At 41.2% G+C, this 13,126-nt stretch overlaps 2 protein-coding genes across 2 annotated transcripts in view; both read left to right on the top strand.

Moving 5' to 3' along the window:
* mop (tyrosine-protein phosphatase non-receptor type protein myopic) overlaps positions 1-1,322 on the top strand; it is a gene marked incomplete in the record, with an annotated part of 20,847 nt that extends 19,525 nt beyond the window's left edge. Inside the window, 1 exon segment of the mRNA XM_074086131.1 lies at positions 1-1,322. Coding sequence (XP_073942232.1) covers positions 1-39 — 39 coding nt within the window.
* Positions 1,323-2,366: 1,044 nt separating this feature from the next.
* Positions 2,367-13,126, top strand: part of LOC141426885 (protein spire-like) — a gene marked incomplete at its 5' end in the record, with an annotated part of 250,088 nt that continues 239,328 nt past the window's right edge. Inside the window, 1 exon segment of the mRNA XM_074086122.1 lies at positions 2,367-2,950. Coding sequence (XP_073942223.1) covers positions 2,698-2,950 — 253 coding nt within the window.

Below are 13,126 nucleotides of genomic sequence, written 5' to 3'. Positions count from 1 at the left end.
AATTTCCTCGATCCACTCTGGAGTTTGAAGAAGAAGTGAGGGATCGAAGACTGATAGCCCATCGATGTTTTCGATCGGCGACTTGATTGTTGTACGGTAAGGATTTGATGTGATAACTTATTAAATGTTATGTAAGATACGGAGTAATGACTTTCGGAATGCCTGTTGACTGCCGAAACCTTGTTGGAATTATAAATTATATGCGTTTTGCTATTGCATCACAAAAAAGTCTAGCTACTATACATTTCAAAACGTTCTTTGATATAAAGATATGTAAGAGTTTCGAGAAATATACTTTAAATCAGTTTATACGCTATGTGCAGATAGGTAAAGGGCAAACTTCTAATCGTTTTGTATAAGTTAAAAAGAAAAGATGCAAATTATTGAATAACTTGAACTGAAGTATTGTATTCATTAATATTGTTTATAGCGGTTTAGGCCGCTTGTAGATGTCCGTTGTTTTCACCGGACAACGGACCGTTTTTTGCGGTGTTGTATGGCTTCATCGCCTGATGAGTGTCCGGTGCATGTGACAAGTGTCCGGTACATTCATTGTAAGCTATACAACACCGCAAGTCCGGCAAAAAAAAACGGTCCGTTGTCCGGTAAAAACAACGAACGTCTACAAGCGGCCTTAGAGTGACATACTGTTGCATTTTACGTACGTATTTAAAGTTTATGCTTTATGAATTAAGACAGAGACAGATGTCTGCTAACAAAGTGAGGCCGTATAAAACTGCATCTCACCTCATTTGCGTTTGTGAAGCTCGACTCGTTTGTGTAGTGTAATTTGCTTACAAGACAAGACAAGTCGCTTTGGCAACTTTGGCAAGACGTTGTTTTACTGGCATTATTTAGCCATTCACAAAATTCCGTCTTTCCTTTTTTATGGCCTGAGCTTTGGTATGTAAAAAATAATTTTTCATTCGCCTCATTTAAGATTTATTTTGTGTTAGGCGGTACTATAGGAAACAATTGTTTAAATTTATTCTAAATAATTTATTAAAGATAGACAGACGGAAGGTTCTTTTTACTTCAACTTAATAAAAATGAAATCATCAACAAATTATTTTTTCTTTATTCTAAGGTAGTGTTTTGTCTTTACTTTAATCAAAGTTTATCCAATGTACCTAGTAGAATTATGTAGATAATGCGTTAGTTTTGAACAAAACAGAATATTTATGTCAATAGACTTTAGAATAAGAATTCTGGCTGCATAGACTCGACTAGACGAGATTTGTACCAAAATATTCCAATTTACAATATTATTAATGATATTATTGGTAATGTTTTATAGATCATTCAATAAACATTTGACTGAAGCTTATTGTTTTATTTTTAATCGTACGGATTGGTGTAGATGCCACGCCACGTCGTCCGACGCATGTTTCTATCTGCACCTGACCATAATAAATAATATATCCTCGTGGGCCCTTGCATACTTTATTATAAAGGACCAATTAACACTAAGAATAACGGCCGAATGTGCTTTATAAAGTACAATTTTGAAATAATATCCAAAATAACAAAGCGGGTGAAGTAAAAAAGTCACAGTTAGGTCCCAGGAGGATAAGGCATTGATTAGTACTGACACGCGTTGGATGGCGTGTGAAACGTGGCGTTGCGTCGGGTTTTAAATAGTATGTCCGCACCTTTAAACAGATACTTGCTCACATAATATAGTTTACAACACAAACCAAAAAAACCCTACTCCAAAAAAACACGGCAAAAAATATGGCCCTCAAATTTATGCAGTAATAAATAGGTAATTTTGTATGTAGAGAGTATAAAATTTGTGTCGTTGAGTGTACAGTTGCTAGTTCGGAGTCTTCACGACGTCACGAGTGGTCACGATGTCGTCGGATAAGGATAAGAAAACCTACATGACAATTCTGTTCGAAAACAAGTGTGGTGGGTTTTCTTTGCCTTCCACACCTCAGTGCTGGAGACCGGAGTTCGTAGTTGGCAATAAAGAGCGCTGCTGTCCACTCTCACATTAGTTCCTTATTCTTTCGGGTACAGACGGCCCCACACTGGCATCTTATAACGTAACACATATTCTTGCTTTGGGCCATAAAAAGTTTAACCGTATTACAACGCTTCAATGGTCATTCATTTATTTTGCCACTTACTTTATGCTATGAAATATCTTATAGAATGCAGTAAGTAGGTTAGGTTGACCTATTTTAATAACAATTCCGAAGAAGGTCTACTGTTTCAGAAATAATATTGAATGAGAAATGAAAATTATGGAAAACTATAGACTGAACTATAGTTCAATATCTCAGAAGCAGTTCCTTTCCACAATTGATCCCCAAGGACCTATATCCTGTGGGAGCAAACGTGCGGTTAGGAAGCGGTTCCGCTGGTTCCGGGCTCATCTCGGAGGCTTTGCCGAGCAGCAGGCAGCAGGCGGTAGTCGGCGCCAGTGCTACTCGCGCCCTCGCCACGGCAACACGCGACGCACGCTCGCCCGCTCGCGCACGCGCTCTAACGATCGCGTCAAAATATCGCACCACCCACCTCGCGACGAAAACATTGACAGTGACATTTCAGGGGATGACACTAGTAACATGTGAATAGTTTCGTGCTAACAATTCGGTGATGTTTAATTAAATTGATACGGAGTAAATTTTAGTGGATAGATCCGAGTGTTCAGTGGTTCGTAGTGGAGGATGGCGGGTGGCGCTTAGTAAGATGATGCGTAAAGGGGCGGCGGGCGCGGAGGTCGCGCTGGACGGCGCTGACTGCATCACGCTGCAGCAGATTCTGCAGGCCTTCAACTCGACCATAAGCGAGGAGCATGCTTGGGCACTCGCGCACCAGGCGGCGAGGTGCTTCCATAAGTGCCTCGCCGATGGACACACCTGCTACCTGGTCACGGAGCCGCGACACGTTCTGCTACACAAGGACGGCTTCGTGCACCCGAACACGCTGCTACATCCAGGAGGTGAGTTATCGTTGCACACTATCGACTGTCCAAATTAGACGGAATGTTGTTGTTTAGGTGACGAATAAAGCTACTAATTACGAACGGACATGCTCTTCATTGAACCAATTACGATGCTTTCTTCGAATTGATATTACGCTTAAAATTCCAATAAACAGGTAATGTGCACGTTGCACTTTTAACAACATCGCTTGATATCGCATAAATTTACAGTTAGGTCGGTAACAACAACGTTCGTTTCGATCCTGTAATCGCTAAATTCCATTCCACAGTTACACCAGCGGTCCTTAACCGATGCAGAATTAAAAATTTTGGGGAAATTGTTATCAAAACGTTTTTTTTGTGAGTACTTACCTAATTGCATTTTAATCGGTTAGTTTACATAAACAACACCAAATTTCAAATCAAACGGACTATTGGAAGTGTAAACTCGAATTACTAAGTAGATTTGTTTACATTCTTACTTAGTTCGTTAGCTACAGGTGAAGCTATTAGAAGAATGTTAAACGCAAAATATTCATATTTTGCTCGCGTAATGATACTTGTAGCTACTTGAGGAGCTCAAATAAAGTCCTAGGTGTTATCAGTTATCAACGACGTCACTTAACGGATTACATATCTGTGATTACTGGTGCCTATTGATAGCCAGATGGTTGGTACTTATGTCAGAGGCATGCAGTGCATGGCATGTTCATCAATTTAGAAGTTAATTTGATAATGATATTATAATATATTATCAGCAATATGTTTTTGGTCACGTATCTCATTGTCGCGGATCCGCAAGCACAGCGTAGGACGTCCACCAACGAGGACGGATGACCTGGTTAAAGCCGCGGGTTCACGGTGGAAGTAGGCCGCTTCCAACCGAAGCAACTGGAGGTCTATGGGGGAGGCCTATGTCCAACAGTGGACGTCCTTCGGCTGATAGAAAGATGATGATGATCTTCGTTTTTTAACCCCCGACGCAAAGAGGGGTGTTATAAGTTTGACCGCTATGTGTGTCTGTCTGTCGGTCTGGGGCACCGTAGCTCTTAAACGGGTGGACCGATTTGAATGCGGTTTTTTTATTTGAAATCAGGTTTTCTGGCGATGGTTCTTAGATATGTTTCATCAAAATCGGTTCAGCAGTTTTTGAGATATATAACTTTGAAGAGTCAAAGTCGGGGGTTTTCCAACTATTTGTTGGTTAGGTTAGGTTATTATTATTAACTTTTAAAATTTTGCTATGAGTGTAGTAGCTGCCATTGCACTTTGAAGACTTGTTTCTATTTACTCGTAGTTATCGGGCGAGCATCCCCAAAGGTTCTTAAGCCGAGATTAGACTTGCAAGAAAAATCGTGCAAGTTGCATTAATTACATTTCGAGGCCGTAAAGCCAAAGAGTTTGTAGCGGTCAAACGAGCGCCGCAATGTAAAGCTGGGTACTGACCAACGTTACGAGGTGAAATGTACATTCGCATCGAGCATGTTACGCATTGAGCATGTTCGCTGTGTCCTCAAAATCTGCGTAATGTTGCTTGTCAAAACTTGTGCTCCATAGTCAATATACGCTTATCACGCTATTATTACACAGTAATTACCATATTCGCCAGCAACTCTCAGTAAAGATGGCTGACTTGTTACAGCGTACTGACTGAACCGCGTAACAGTCAAAGGATTCGCCAAAAAACCGACAGCCGGGTGGAGCACTCAAGCAAACAACGAGCGGCTCGTTGCTCGCTGGTTTCCCCGTAACACTAAGTACTGACTGTGCCCTTAGTGTAAGTTATCGACAAAATACGTCTCGATCGCGTTCGCGTTAACTCAATTTGTATTGAAACACGAACATCGCAAACGTTCGCTAGAGCGCTGTTCGTGTTTCATATAAATTGAGATTTTAACGCGAACGCGATCGATACGTATTTTGTAACCGATACTTACACTAGGGTACTGCACGAATGCTCGCTGTGCAACATGTTACATTACACCTCGTAACGTTGGTCAGTACCCACCTTAATGCAACTGTACGATTTTTCTTGCACGTCTAAACTCGGCTTTAGATATTTAGCTACTAATTGTAGATAAAAACTTAATAATCGCGACCAAATTAAAACATTTTAACACTTCAGTAGGCCAGAAGTACTAAGTTAAAAAGTTAATTTCTAAATCTAGGCCGTTAGCTTATTCTACCTACTAATATTTCATCAACTCCACGATTGTTTTACTTATCATTGCTTACCTACACTTGTTGGTAAATAAAACGTGAACTAGATGTTTTATTGCCACTATGTTCAAATAACAATACTCGTATCTCCGTGACCGTTTTCAGATGTACTACATATCTTGAGTTAGCTATTTTTTATTTTTATTATTATTCGTGGACTGTGATTTAATTGTACAGTCACCAGCATTAGATATTAAGCGGAGCGTGCAAAAATATGTGACACATCCTTCCGGCCCTAGAAATAGAGTCGTATCATATATGCTCGCTTGTTGTGTCAGATATTGGTGCTGGTGATTTTACCATCTTTAAATATCGATATCTCACGACATCGTTAGAGTTGCGGGCAATCGGTGAATGCAAGCGGCGAGTTGTCGTTGGGGAGGCCTTTGTTCAGCATTGGACGTCTTCCGGCTCATGATGATGATCTCTAAATATCACAAAAAATCACGATGTAGCGAGTCTTCAGTAAAATCCCGCACATTAGCTAAAACTTACCTAAAGCATCTTCTTTATGCTAAATAGCTACATCGACATGACGTTGACTAGCATAATCAAGATAAAATAAAGTTATTAGCGCTAGCAAATAAAATTGCAATCATCAATTGGTTATTTATTCCTAAAATAAATACTTCAATTATCAAGAAATTATTTAGATTAAACGATGAAAGACGTCCACTGCTGGACATAGGCCTCCCCCCAAGGCTCTCCACTCAGACCGGTCTTGTGCTTTCCGCATCCACCGCGATCCCGCGATCTTAACCAAGTCGTTGCTCCATCTTGTTGGAGGCCTACCGACAGCTCGTCTCCCGGTCGGCCTATGTCCAGCAGTGGACGTCTTTCGGCTGACATGATGATGATGATGAAACGATGAAAAAAGCGTCAAACAATTCCTGGGTAACGTCTTCGAAATGCACAGCCACTGCACTGTGTTTTTTATTGAAACATGGTAAATTAAAGAACCTTACAACTAATTTATTGAATCAGGCGTTACTTTGCGGAGGTCCGTATCAATATCAACGAACTAAAAATAACCAACAAAGAGTTGGAAAACCCCGACTTTTTCACTTCAAAGTTTAATATCTCAAAAACGGCTAAACCGATTTTGATAAAACATGTCTAGTCTAAGAACCATCGCTGGAAAACCTGATATCAAAAAAAAACCGCATTCAAATCGGTCCAGCCGTTTAAGACAGCCAGACAGACACACATAGCGGTCAATCTTATAACACCCCTCTTTTTGCGTCGGGGGTTACAAATTTGCTCACCCGGGACCTAAAAGTAATTGTTTTTAACTAAATTTCTGTCCACACGCAAATCGATCTAAGTAAATGCTCGCCTGGCGTATTATAATGGTATCAAACGTAGCCTGCGCCCGCGCCGCATCTTTGACACCGATTCGTTTTATTGTTGCAATTTCAATTCGCTGATGCGCTTGCGCTTATTGCGCACTGACCCATTTGCGTGTCAGGTGCATAAAAGGACCGACACGTTATTAAGTGGACTATTATTTAACAGTTGATAGTTTGGAGATACAATGTTTGGACTTTGATACGATAGGTTAACACTCGGCACAGAATTCAGAGTGTTTTTTACCCCACACCAAAAAAGAGGGGTGTTAAAAGTTTGACGCCGATGCATATCTCCCTGTGGCATCGCAGCTCTCAAACGAAAAGACCGATTTCGATGTGGTTTTTTCTGAGTGAAAGCGAGTTTTCTTTCGGTGCTTCTTAGCTATGTTTGATGATCAAAAATCGGCGAAAAATTGACCAATTTGAGGGTTTTTTTAACTTTTCCAAGTTGGTTAGGTTATTTAAATAAGTATTCAGAAATTATAAAAGTTAACATTGATTAACCAACAGGTTCTGTTCTATAGGGCGGGATCTAGTGTAATTGAATTGTACCTAGCTACTTGCTCGTATTTTCTTATTCCGTTATTTTATTATCCCAGTAATAAGCATAGAGAACTGACTGCAAACTTCTGAATATGTACTTAGAAATTATATGTATACACTTACATGCTCGGTGTACCTACGTACCGTGTGAAAATTACACTTTAATGCCATTTTGTATCTGGTAATCTATCCGCAGCGAGCCGCATCAAATTCAAAACTGTTTTGTTTAGCAAATGTACATCAACATCGCGTAGACACTGACATCATAGTATATAATTTATTCACCATACTTAAGTAGGTACCTTTCATTACAAAAATGCTAATTTAATCGGACATTGTCGTAATGAAGGTGATATTTTATTATTTAATGTCGGAATTATGCTCAATTTTCCTCCATAAAGCACCTATGTACAAATAACGGTAGACATTACTAATTTTTACTACGATTCGGTGGCCAATTACGAATTCGTTGGTATCGTCTGGAACGTTGAAAATGAAAGTATGAGCACGCTACTAAAATAATTACTACCCGAGAGGAAGGAAGTTAAGTTACTTAATCCCACATTGTTGTTCTCTAGTGACAATGGGCTGAAAAGCGACTGGCTTTCTACTTGAACGACAAACAAAAGTCAAATCTGCAGATTATAAAGCGTTAACATAGATCTGTATGGTTGTGCACTAAACTAAACTAAAAACAATCAAACAATTACTTGGCTAACCCGCAACGTTAGAATTAGCATGCGTATTAGCTTAGGGTGAACAAAGTACCCAATTGTTTTTAGATCATTGATAGCGTGTGTTCCCACTAGTTTCATTGACAGTACTAGAATAGAGTTTTATAATGGTACTGTCAATAGAACACACCAATTGATACGGACCTCCACAAAATAACAGCTGATTCAATAAAATTAAATGGTTATGTATTACATAGAAAGCTTTGCGGTACATTGAGTACTGAAATAAACACAAATAATTTAAAATTAGCCACGACAGGTTTTTAGCGCTGCGCTAAAAACCATTTAGCGGAGTGACAAGATTGACAATTTGACAAGTCATCGGCATTGCAACTCAATGTCATTTCCGCAGTTGTACACAATTATGTTATGTAGCTATACACATATAAGACTATCTTAGGAGTTATCGGATCCTTGGCCTTGTATAAAATGTAAATTAGTCGACGACTAAATTTTCTACAAGGTTAGGGACGCGACGAAGCTAGATACGAGTAAGTACTATTTCTACGTTAACCTCCGTGAATCTCAGCTCCCATTGGTTTAGTGCTCAACATTCAGAGAGTTAAACATCCGATAGGTACTTGCTATCACGGCTTAATTTTACATAGTGTCAAAGCCCCTAATCCTAATCCTGGTCCTAATTCGGTAACGAAACCATTTTTGATTTGCAGATTACTTATTCTGTTTATTGCAGGAGAAAATCTAAGCAGGCAGGACTAATTTTTGTAATATCGAAAATACAAACTGAGACATGGATGCACAGAAAAACTAGAAAAAGAGACCAGCACTGGGAATCGAACCTACTTAAGACCCCCCCCACATTACTTCTATGGGAGTTAATTAGCATGACATGCTGCTTTGCATTTATGACGTTTACATGTCATACGAGCATGGTTTTTCTATTATGTCGACGCTTTTAAAAAAGGATTCGCAAGGAAGCATAACCTAACCTAACCAACAAAAGGTTGGGAAACTTGTCACTTCAAAGTTCAATATAACGGCTGAACCGATTTTGATAAAACATGTTTAAGAACCATACTTTCAAATAAAAAAAACCGCATTCAAATCGGTCCACTCATTTAAGAGCTACGGTGCCACAGACAGATAGACAGACATACAGACACACATAGCGGTCAAACTTATAACACCCCTCTTTTTGCGTCGGGGGTTAAAAATAAGGGGGTATTCATTTGTAACTTTGTAATAGTAGAATAGGTAGGTACCTAGTCAATATTCTAAAACTTTTTTGTATTGTTTGTATGTTTATTTTATTTGATGTATTTTTGTAAAGCTCCTATATTTAATCAATTAAAAATCCACCTATTCTTAATTTGTACATGTCCTCATTGTACTGTTTTTCAGAATCATATTACGTCAGGTTTAATAAAGAGTTGAGATAGGTATTGTGTCGTATTTGTAACCTACAAAAACACGTCGCGAAGTTCCTTACTGTGTGAAAATCTAGTTTTCCATTAATTTTCCTGTTCACGCACCACCGGATACGATCGCACGGTACGAAGCGTCTCCTAACAATAATCTATTAACTATTTTCAGTCGGTTTTTATCTTGTTTGTTGTTTAAACTATATTGTTCTGTCAGTTGAGATGCTCGCTGGTTGTATGGGAAATAGGTCTCGGTCCTCGAAAGTCTATTATTAGATATACGTTCAATAGCTTAGCGATCGCGGCTTGTCTGATGAGATAACGTTCTTGAGTGGAACACGTTCTGAGGCATCGTGTTCTTGTAGCCACATGGTCTGTCTGTTGCAAAAACAACGCAGTCCAGGGTGTGCTTAAAAATTGTTGAAAACCGAGACAGGAAAATCCTGGACTGGTTTTTCGTTAAAGTGTGTTAAATCCTTAATATTTAAAAGGACATTTAACTGTCACTTAGTAGGCTTTACAAGTTAACTAGTACTCGTAATAGTCTATCAAAATGTTACATTGAATACTAGCTGTTGCCCGCGACTCCGTCCGCATAGAAGTAAAAAAAAGCATGAAAATATACCTAATCCTATTCGTTCTGAGAATATCTATGCGCAATAAAATTCATAAAAATCGGTCAAGCCGTTTCGAAGGAGTTTGGTCACAAACATTTTTGACCCGAGAATTTTATATATTATAGATTTGGCGCATTTAAGTAATCCGGCACTTTGCGTGACTTGTCTATATCTCCGTGCGGGAGGGAGGGACCTGCAATGACGTTAGAATAACTATATGTTTACACTTTACTACCTTGTCGCTGTCACTTTTTCTTTGTCACTTGTTCTTTGAACTTGTGAGAAGGCGTACAGTAACAAGGTGCAGAAGTGTTAAAAATATACCTACTTAATAGCTGCACTGCGCCAATTGTACTCGTATAAAAGTTATACCCTGCTTACTTAAGTATGGTTACGAACTTATTTGCCTACGCCTTATCGCGTGATATAGGGCCACCAGTTTGCAAACACATACAGCAGTTTCTATTAATGGAACTAAAATGATCGTTACTAACTTGATTAAAGATTGTTTTATTCTGATTTAACTTTATCAGAATAACCTTAACAGTTGGTTTAGTTTTTAACGCAACGGCGATCGTGGACTTCGTCGCTTGGAAGCCTTGGAACATTTAAGTCATAAAACTGTCCATATCCAACCAAGTGATATACGTTTCGGTGAAACAAAACGGGGAAAATTTATTTAAGAATATAAACTTATAGAAAATACAATCATATACCTAAGAGCTAAATACTACTAAATAATAAATCTACTAGCTAACTTAAATAATATTTTTATATTATAAAAAAAGACCGCCTCGAATCGTTCCTGGCGCAAAGGTGCCCAACACGCTTGCCGCGTTCCCGCGTTGAACGGCGATAGATAGCCTTTGCATCAAGAACGACTCGGAGCGAGAGTCTAATCCCCGGTCCCGCAGCCGGCGTCCTACCTCTTTAAAAAACAACTTAGCCTCCGAGCACCAACAACCGGTCGTCTCCACCGCAAGCGCAACAAATATGTAATTGGCGAGGGCTGAATATTTCTCGCGCTTCCTAAGGGCCGCTGATTCCGCAGCAGCTCCCGCGGTCCTCGTAGTTCGACCCAGGTGCGAGGCTGCAAAAGTGCTGACGCAGGTAGCGTCCCAGAGAAGGCACTTTCCCTTTTGCCATGGCACCAAGGTCATCCCATCAGGCCTTTTACCATCTGACCGACTAAGACCTGGTGGCTCCAGCACGCACGGGACGTTAGCTGAAACCAGGGCCCTTCTTATTATTTCATTGAGCGCGTGATGGCGCGGAAATCTTCCCACACAACGACAACAACTCAATGCATGATGACCGTTGCTCTCAACCATAGTGCCGCAGATGCATATATGAGGTTCGCAAACATCACAGCCCAGGCGAAGAGCAACAGCCACCCGCAAGGAGTCGTCGTCGAGGAGCGTTCCTATGTGAGGAGAAGGAAGTGCGTGTAACCAAGCCCCAGATTCCGGCCTGGATATGGCAACTAGCCTGGCTCTATCCACGCCTGCAGCCCTCTCCAATAGGCAATCGGAAATCCGCTTCACCCCCACCTCGTCCCACGAGCGCTGGAGGTGTACCGTTTCCGGCACTGATGAAGTAGGGTTGAGAGACGACCAAGCTGCACGTGCATCGGAAGCATAAGGTATAGTGGCTTTATAATCGTTTGAGGGTAAAATTTGCGTTACAAGGTCGACAACGCCAGCCGACGACGCCAGGAAAGCCGGCAGACACACGTCTCTCACGCGCCTTATGCCTAGCCCCCCGTTCCGAATGGGGAGAGAAGCAAGGTCCCATTGATCGGCATTAAGTGAGACATTCAGCAAACACTCAACCGTCTCTTTCAGCACAGAGTCAAATGAATCAATGTGCATGATGCTAAGCCAAGTAGGAACCGTGCGCAAAAAATAGGTCAACTTTGGTACCGCAAAGCATACACGCAACAAAAGCAAAGCCACGTGCGCCGGAAGATTCTTTAGTCTTTCTCTGGCAGTCAGAAAAAGCTGCCTCCTCACCTCAAAGGCATCAGGGATAGCTGTTGGGAAAATAGGAGACCCCAATAGACTGAAATTTTGGTTTGTTAACTCTTTTAGGCCAGGAAGAAAACCATCAAATAAGTGAAAGGAAGCTCGAGATGCGGTACTGCAGGGGAAGAATTCACATTTACTTGTATTTATCTCTAGCCCTAGTTCTTGCAAACGTGGAAGGAGAGTGAGTAAGTCTTGTTGTACGGTCTCTGGCTTTCCCCCGAGAGTACCATCATCTAGGTACCAGATATTTAAAGGCGACTGAAGATCCGAAATAGTTTTATGTATGGCAAGACTAAATACTAAAGGGCCAAGAGGATCTCCTTGCTGCGCGCCAACCTGAGAAAGTATAGGGTATTCGTTAAAGAAAAGATTGGACGGGGACGAGTAAACTTGAAAAAGGAAAGGATAGAGTGATGGCACCGTCTCTTTGACTTCACGTAATAAAACGTCGCGTTCGATAGAATTAAATGCATTCTTAATATCTAGCTTAACGATAACGCAGTCCGCGTTCCTCTCGTCTAAAGAGAATGCTCGAGTCGCATGTATAGCAGCCTCACAGCCTTGACGCGTACCAAAACCTAGCTGGTAAGGTTGCAGGTAAGAGGCCACTTCCTCCCTCACAGCACGGCATCCAAGTTTAGCTGTTAAACGGCGAAATGTGCTACCGACAGCGATAGGTCTCAAACCTCCATCCTTCTTCGACAGCGCACACAAAGAAGCACCGTACATATAGGGACATACCGCAACATTCAACTTGCCACTGAGCAGGAAGTTGCACAGTTTAGTCAGGCGTTCGAGCAGTCGTACACCATTATCACCAGCTGATCCAGAAGTAAGCTCCTTTAAATGCACAGGCCGTATACCATCCAATCCAGCAGCAGAACCGCTATTAAAAGAGCTTATTGCTTGTGCGACGTCCTCCACTCTTACTTCATAAGCCGAAACTGAATTGTCCGGCTCAGGCGGAAATACAAGAGGCCGAGAAGGGGGCGGGTGCTTCGACTTCAAGGCAGCAAGAGTTTCAGGGTTCGACGGTGCTACTCCATCACTTGACATAAGGACCCTGACGGCCCCCCTTAAGTCCCCCTCGAAAACCTTGGCCTGTATTATCCTGAGAACTGAAGAAGACCCGTGATGTGCTACTTCAGTTTGTTCTTGGCCCAAAGAATCAAGTGGTGTCCCAGTTGCGTCAATATTGCGTTTTACCTTAGTCGTGAGGTTACCCGAACCTGACCCTTCTGGTGCCCTAAGAGCTGAATACGCAAAAGACAGCAAAGCGGTCCACTCGGCTGCACCATTGACATCAATACATCTATCGATGA

The sequence above is a fragment of the Choristoneura fumiferana genome, chromosome 3 (assembly GCF_025370935.1).
Source record: "Choristoneura fumiferana chromosome 3, NRCan_CFum_1, whole genome shotgun sequence".
NCBI lineage: Eukaryota > Metazoa > Arthropoda > Insecta > Lepidoptera > Tortricidae > Choristoneura > Choristoneura fumiferana.
Note: the sequence above shows the minus strand (reverse complement) of the source record. Positions and strands in the feature narration are given on the sequence as shown.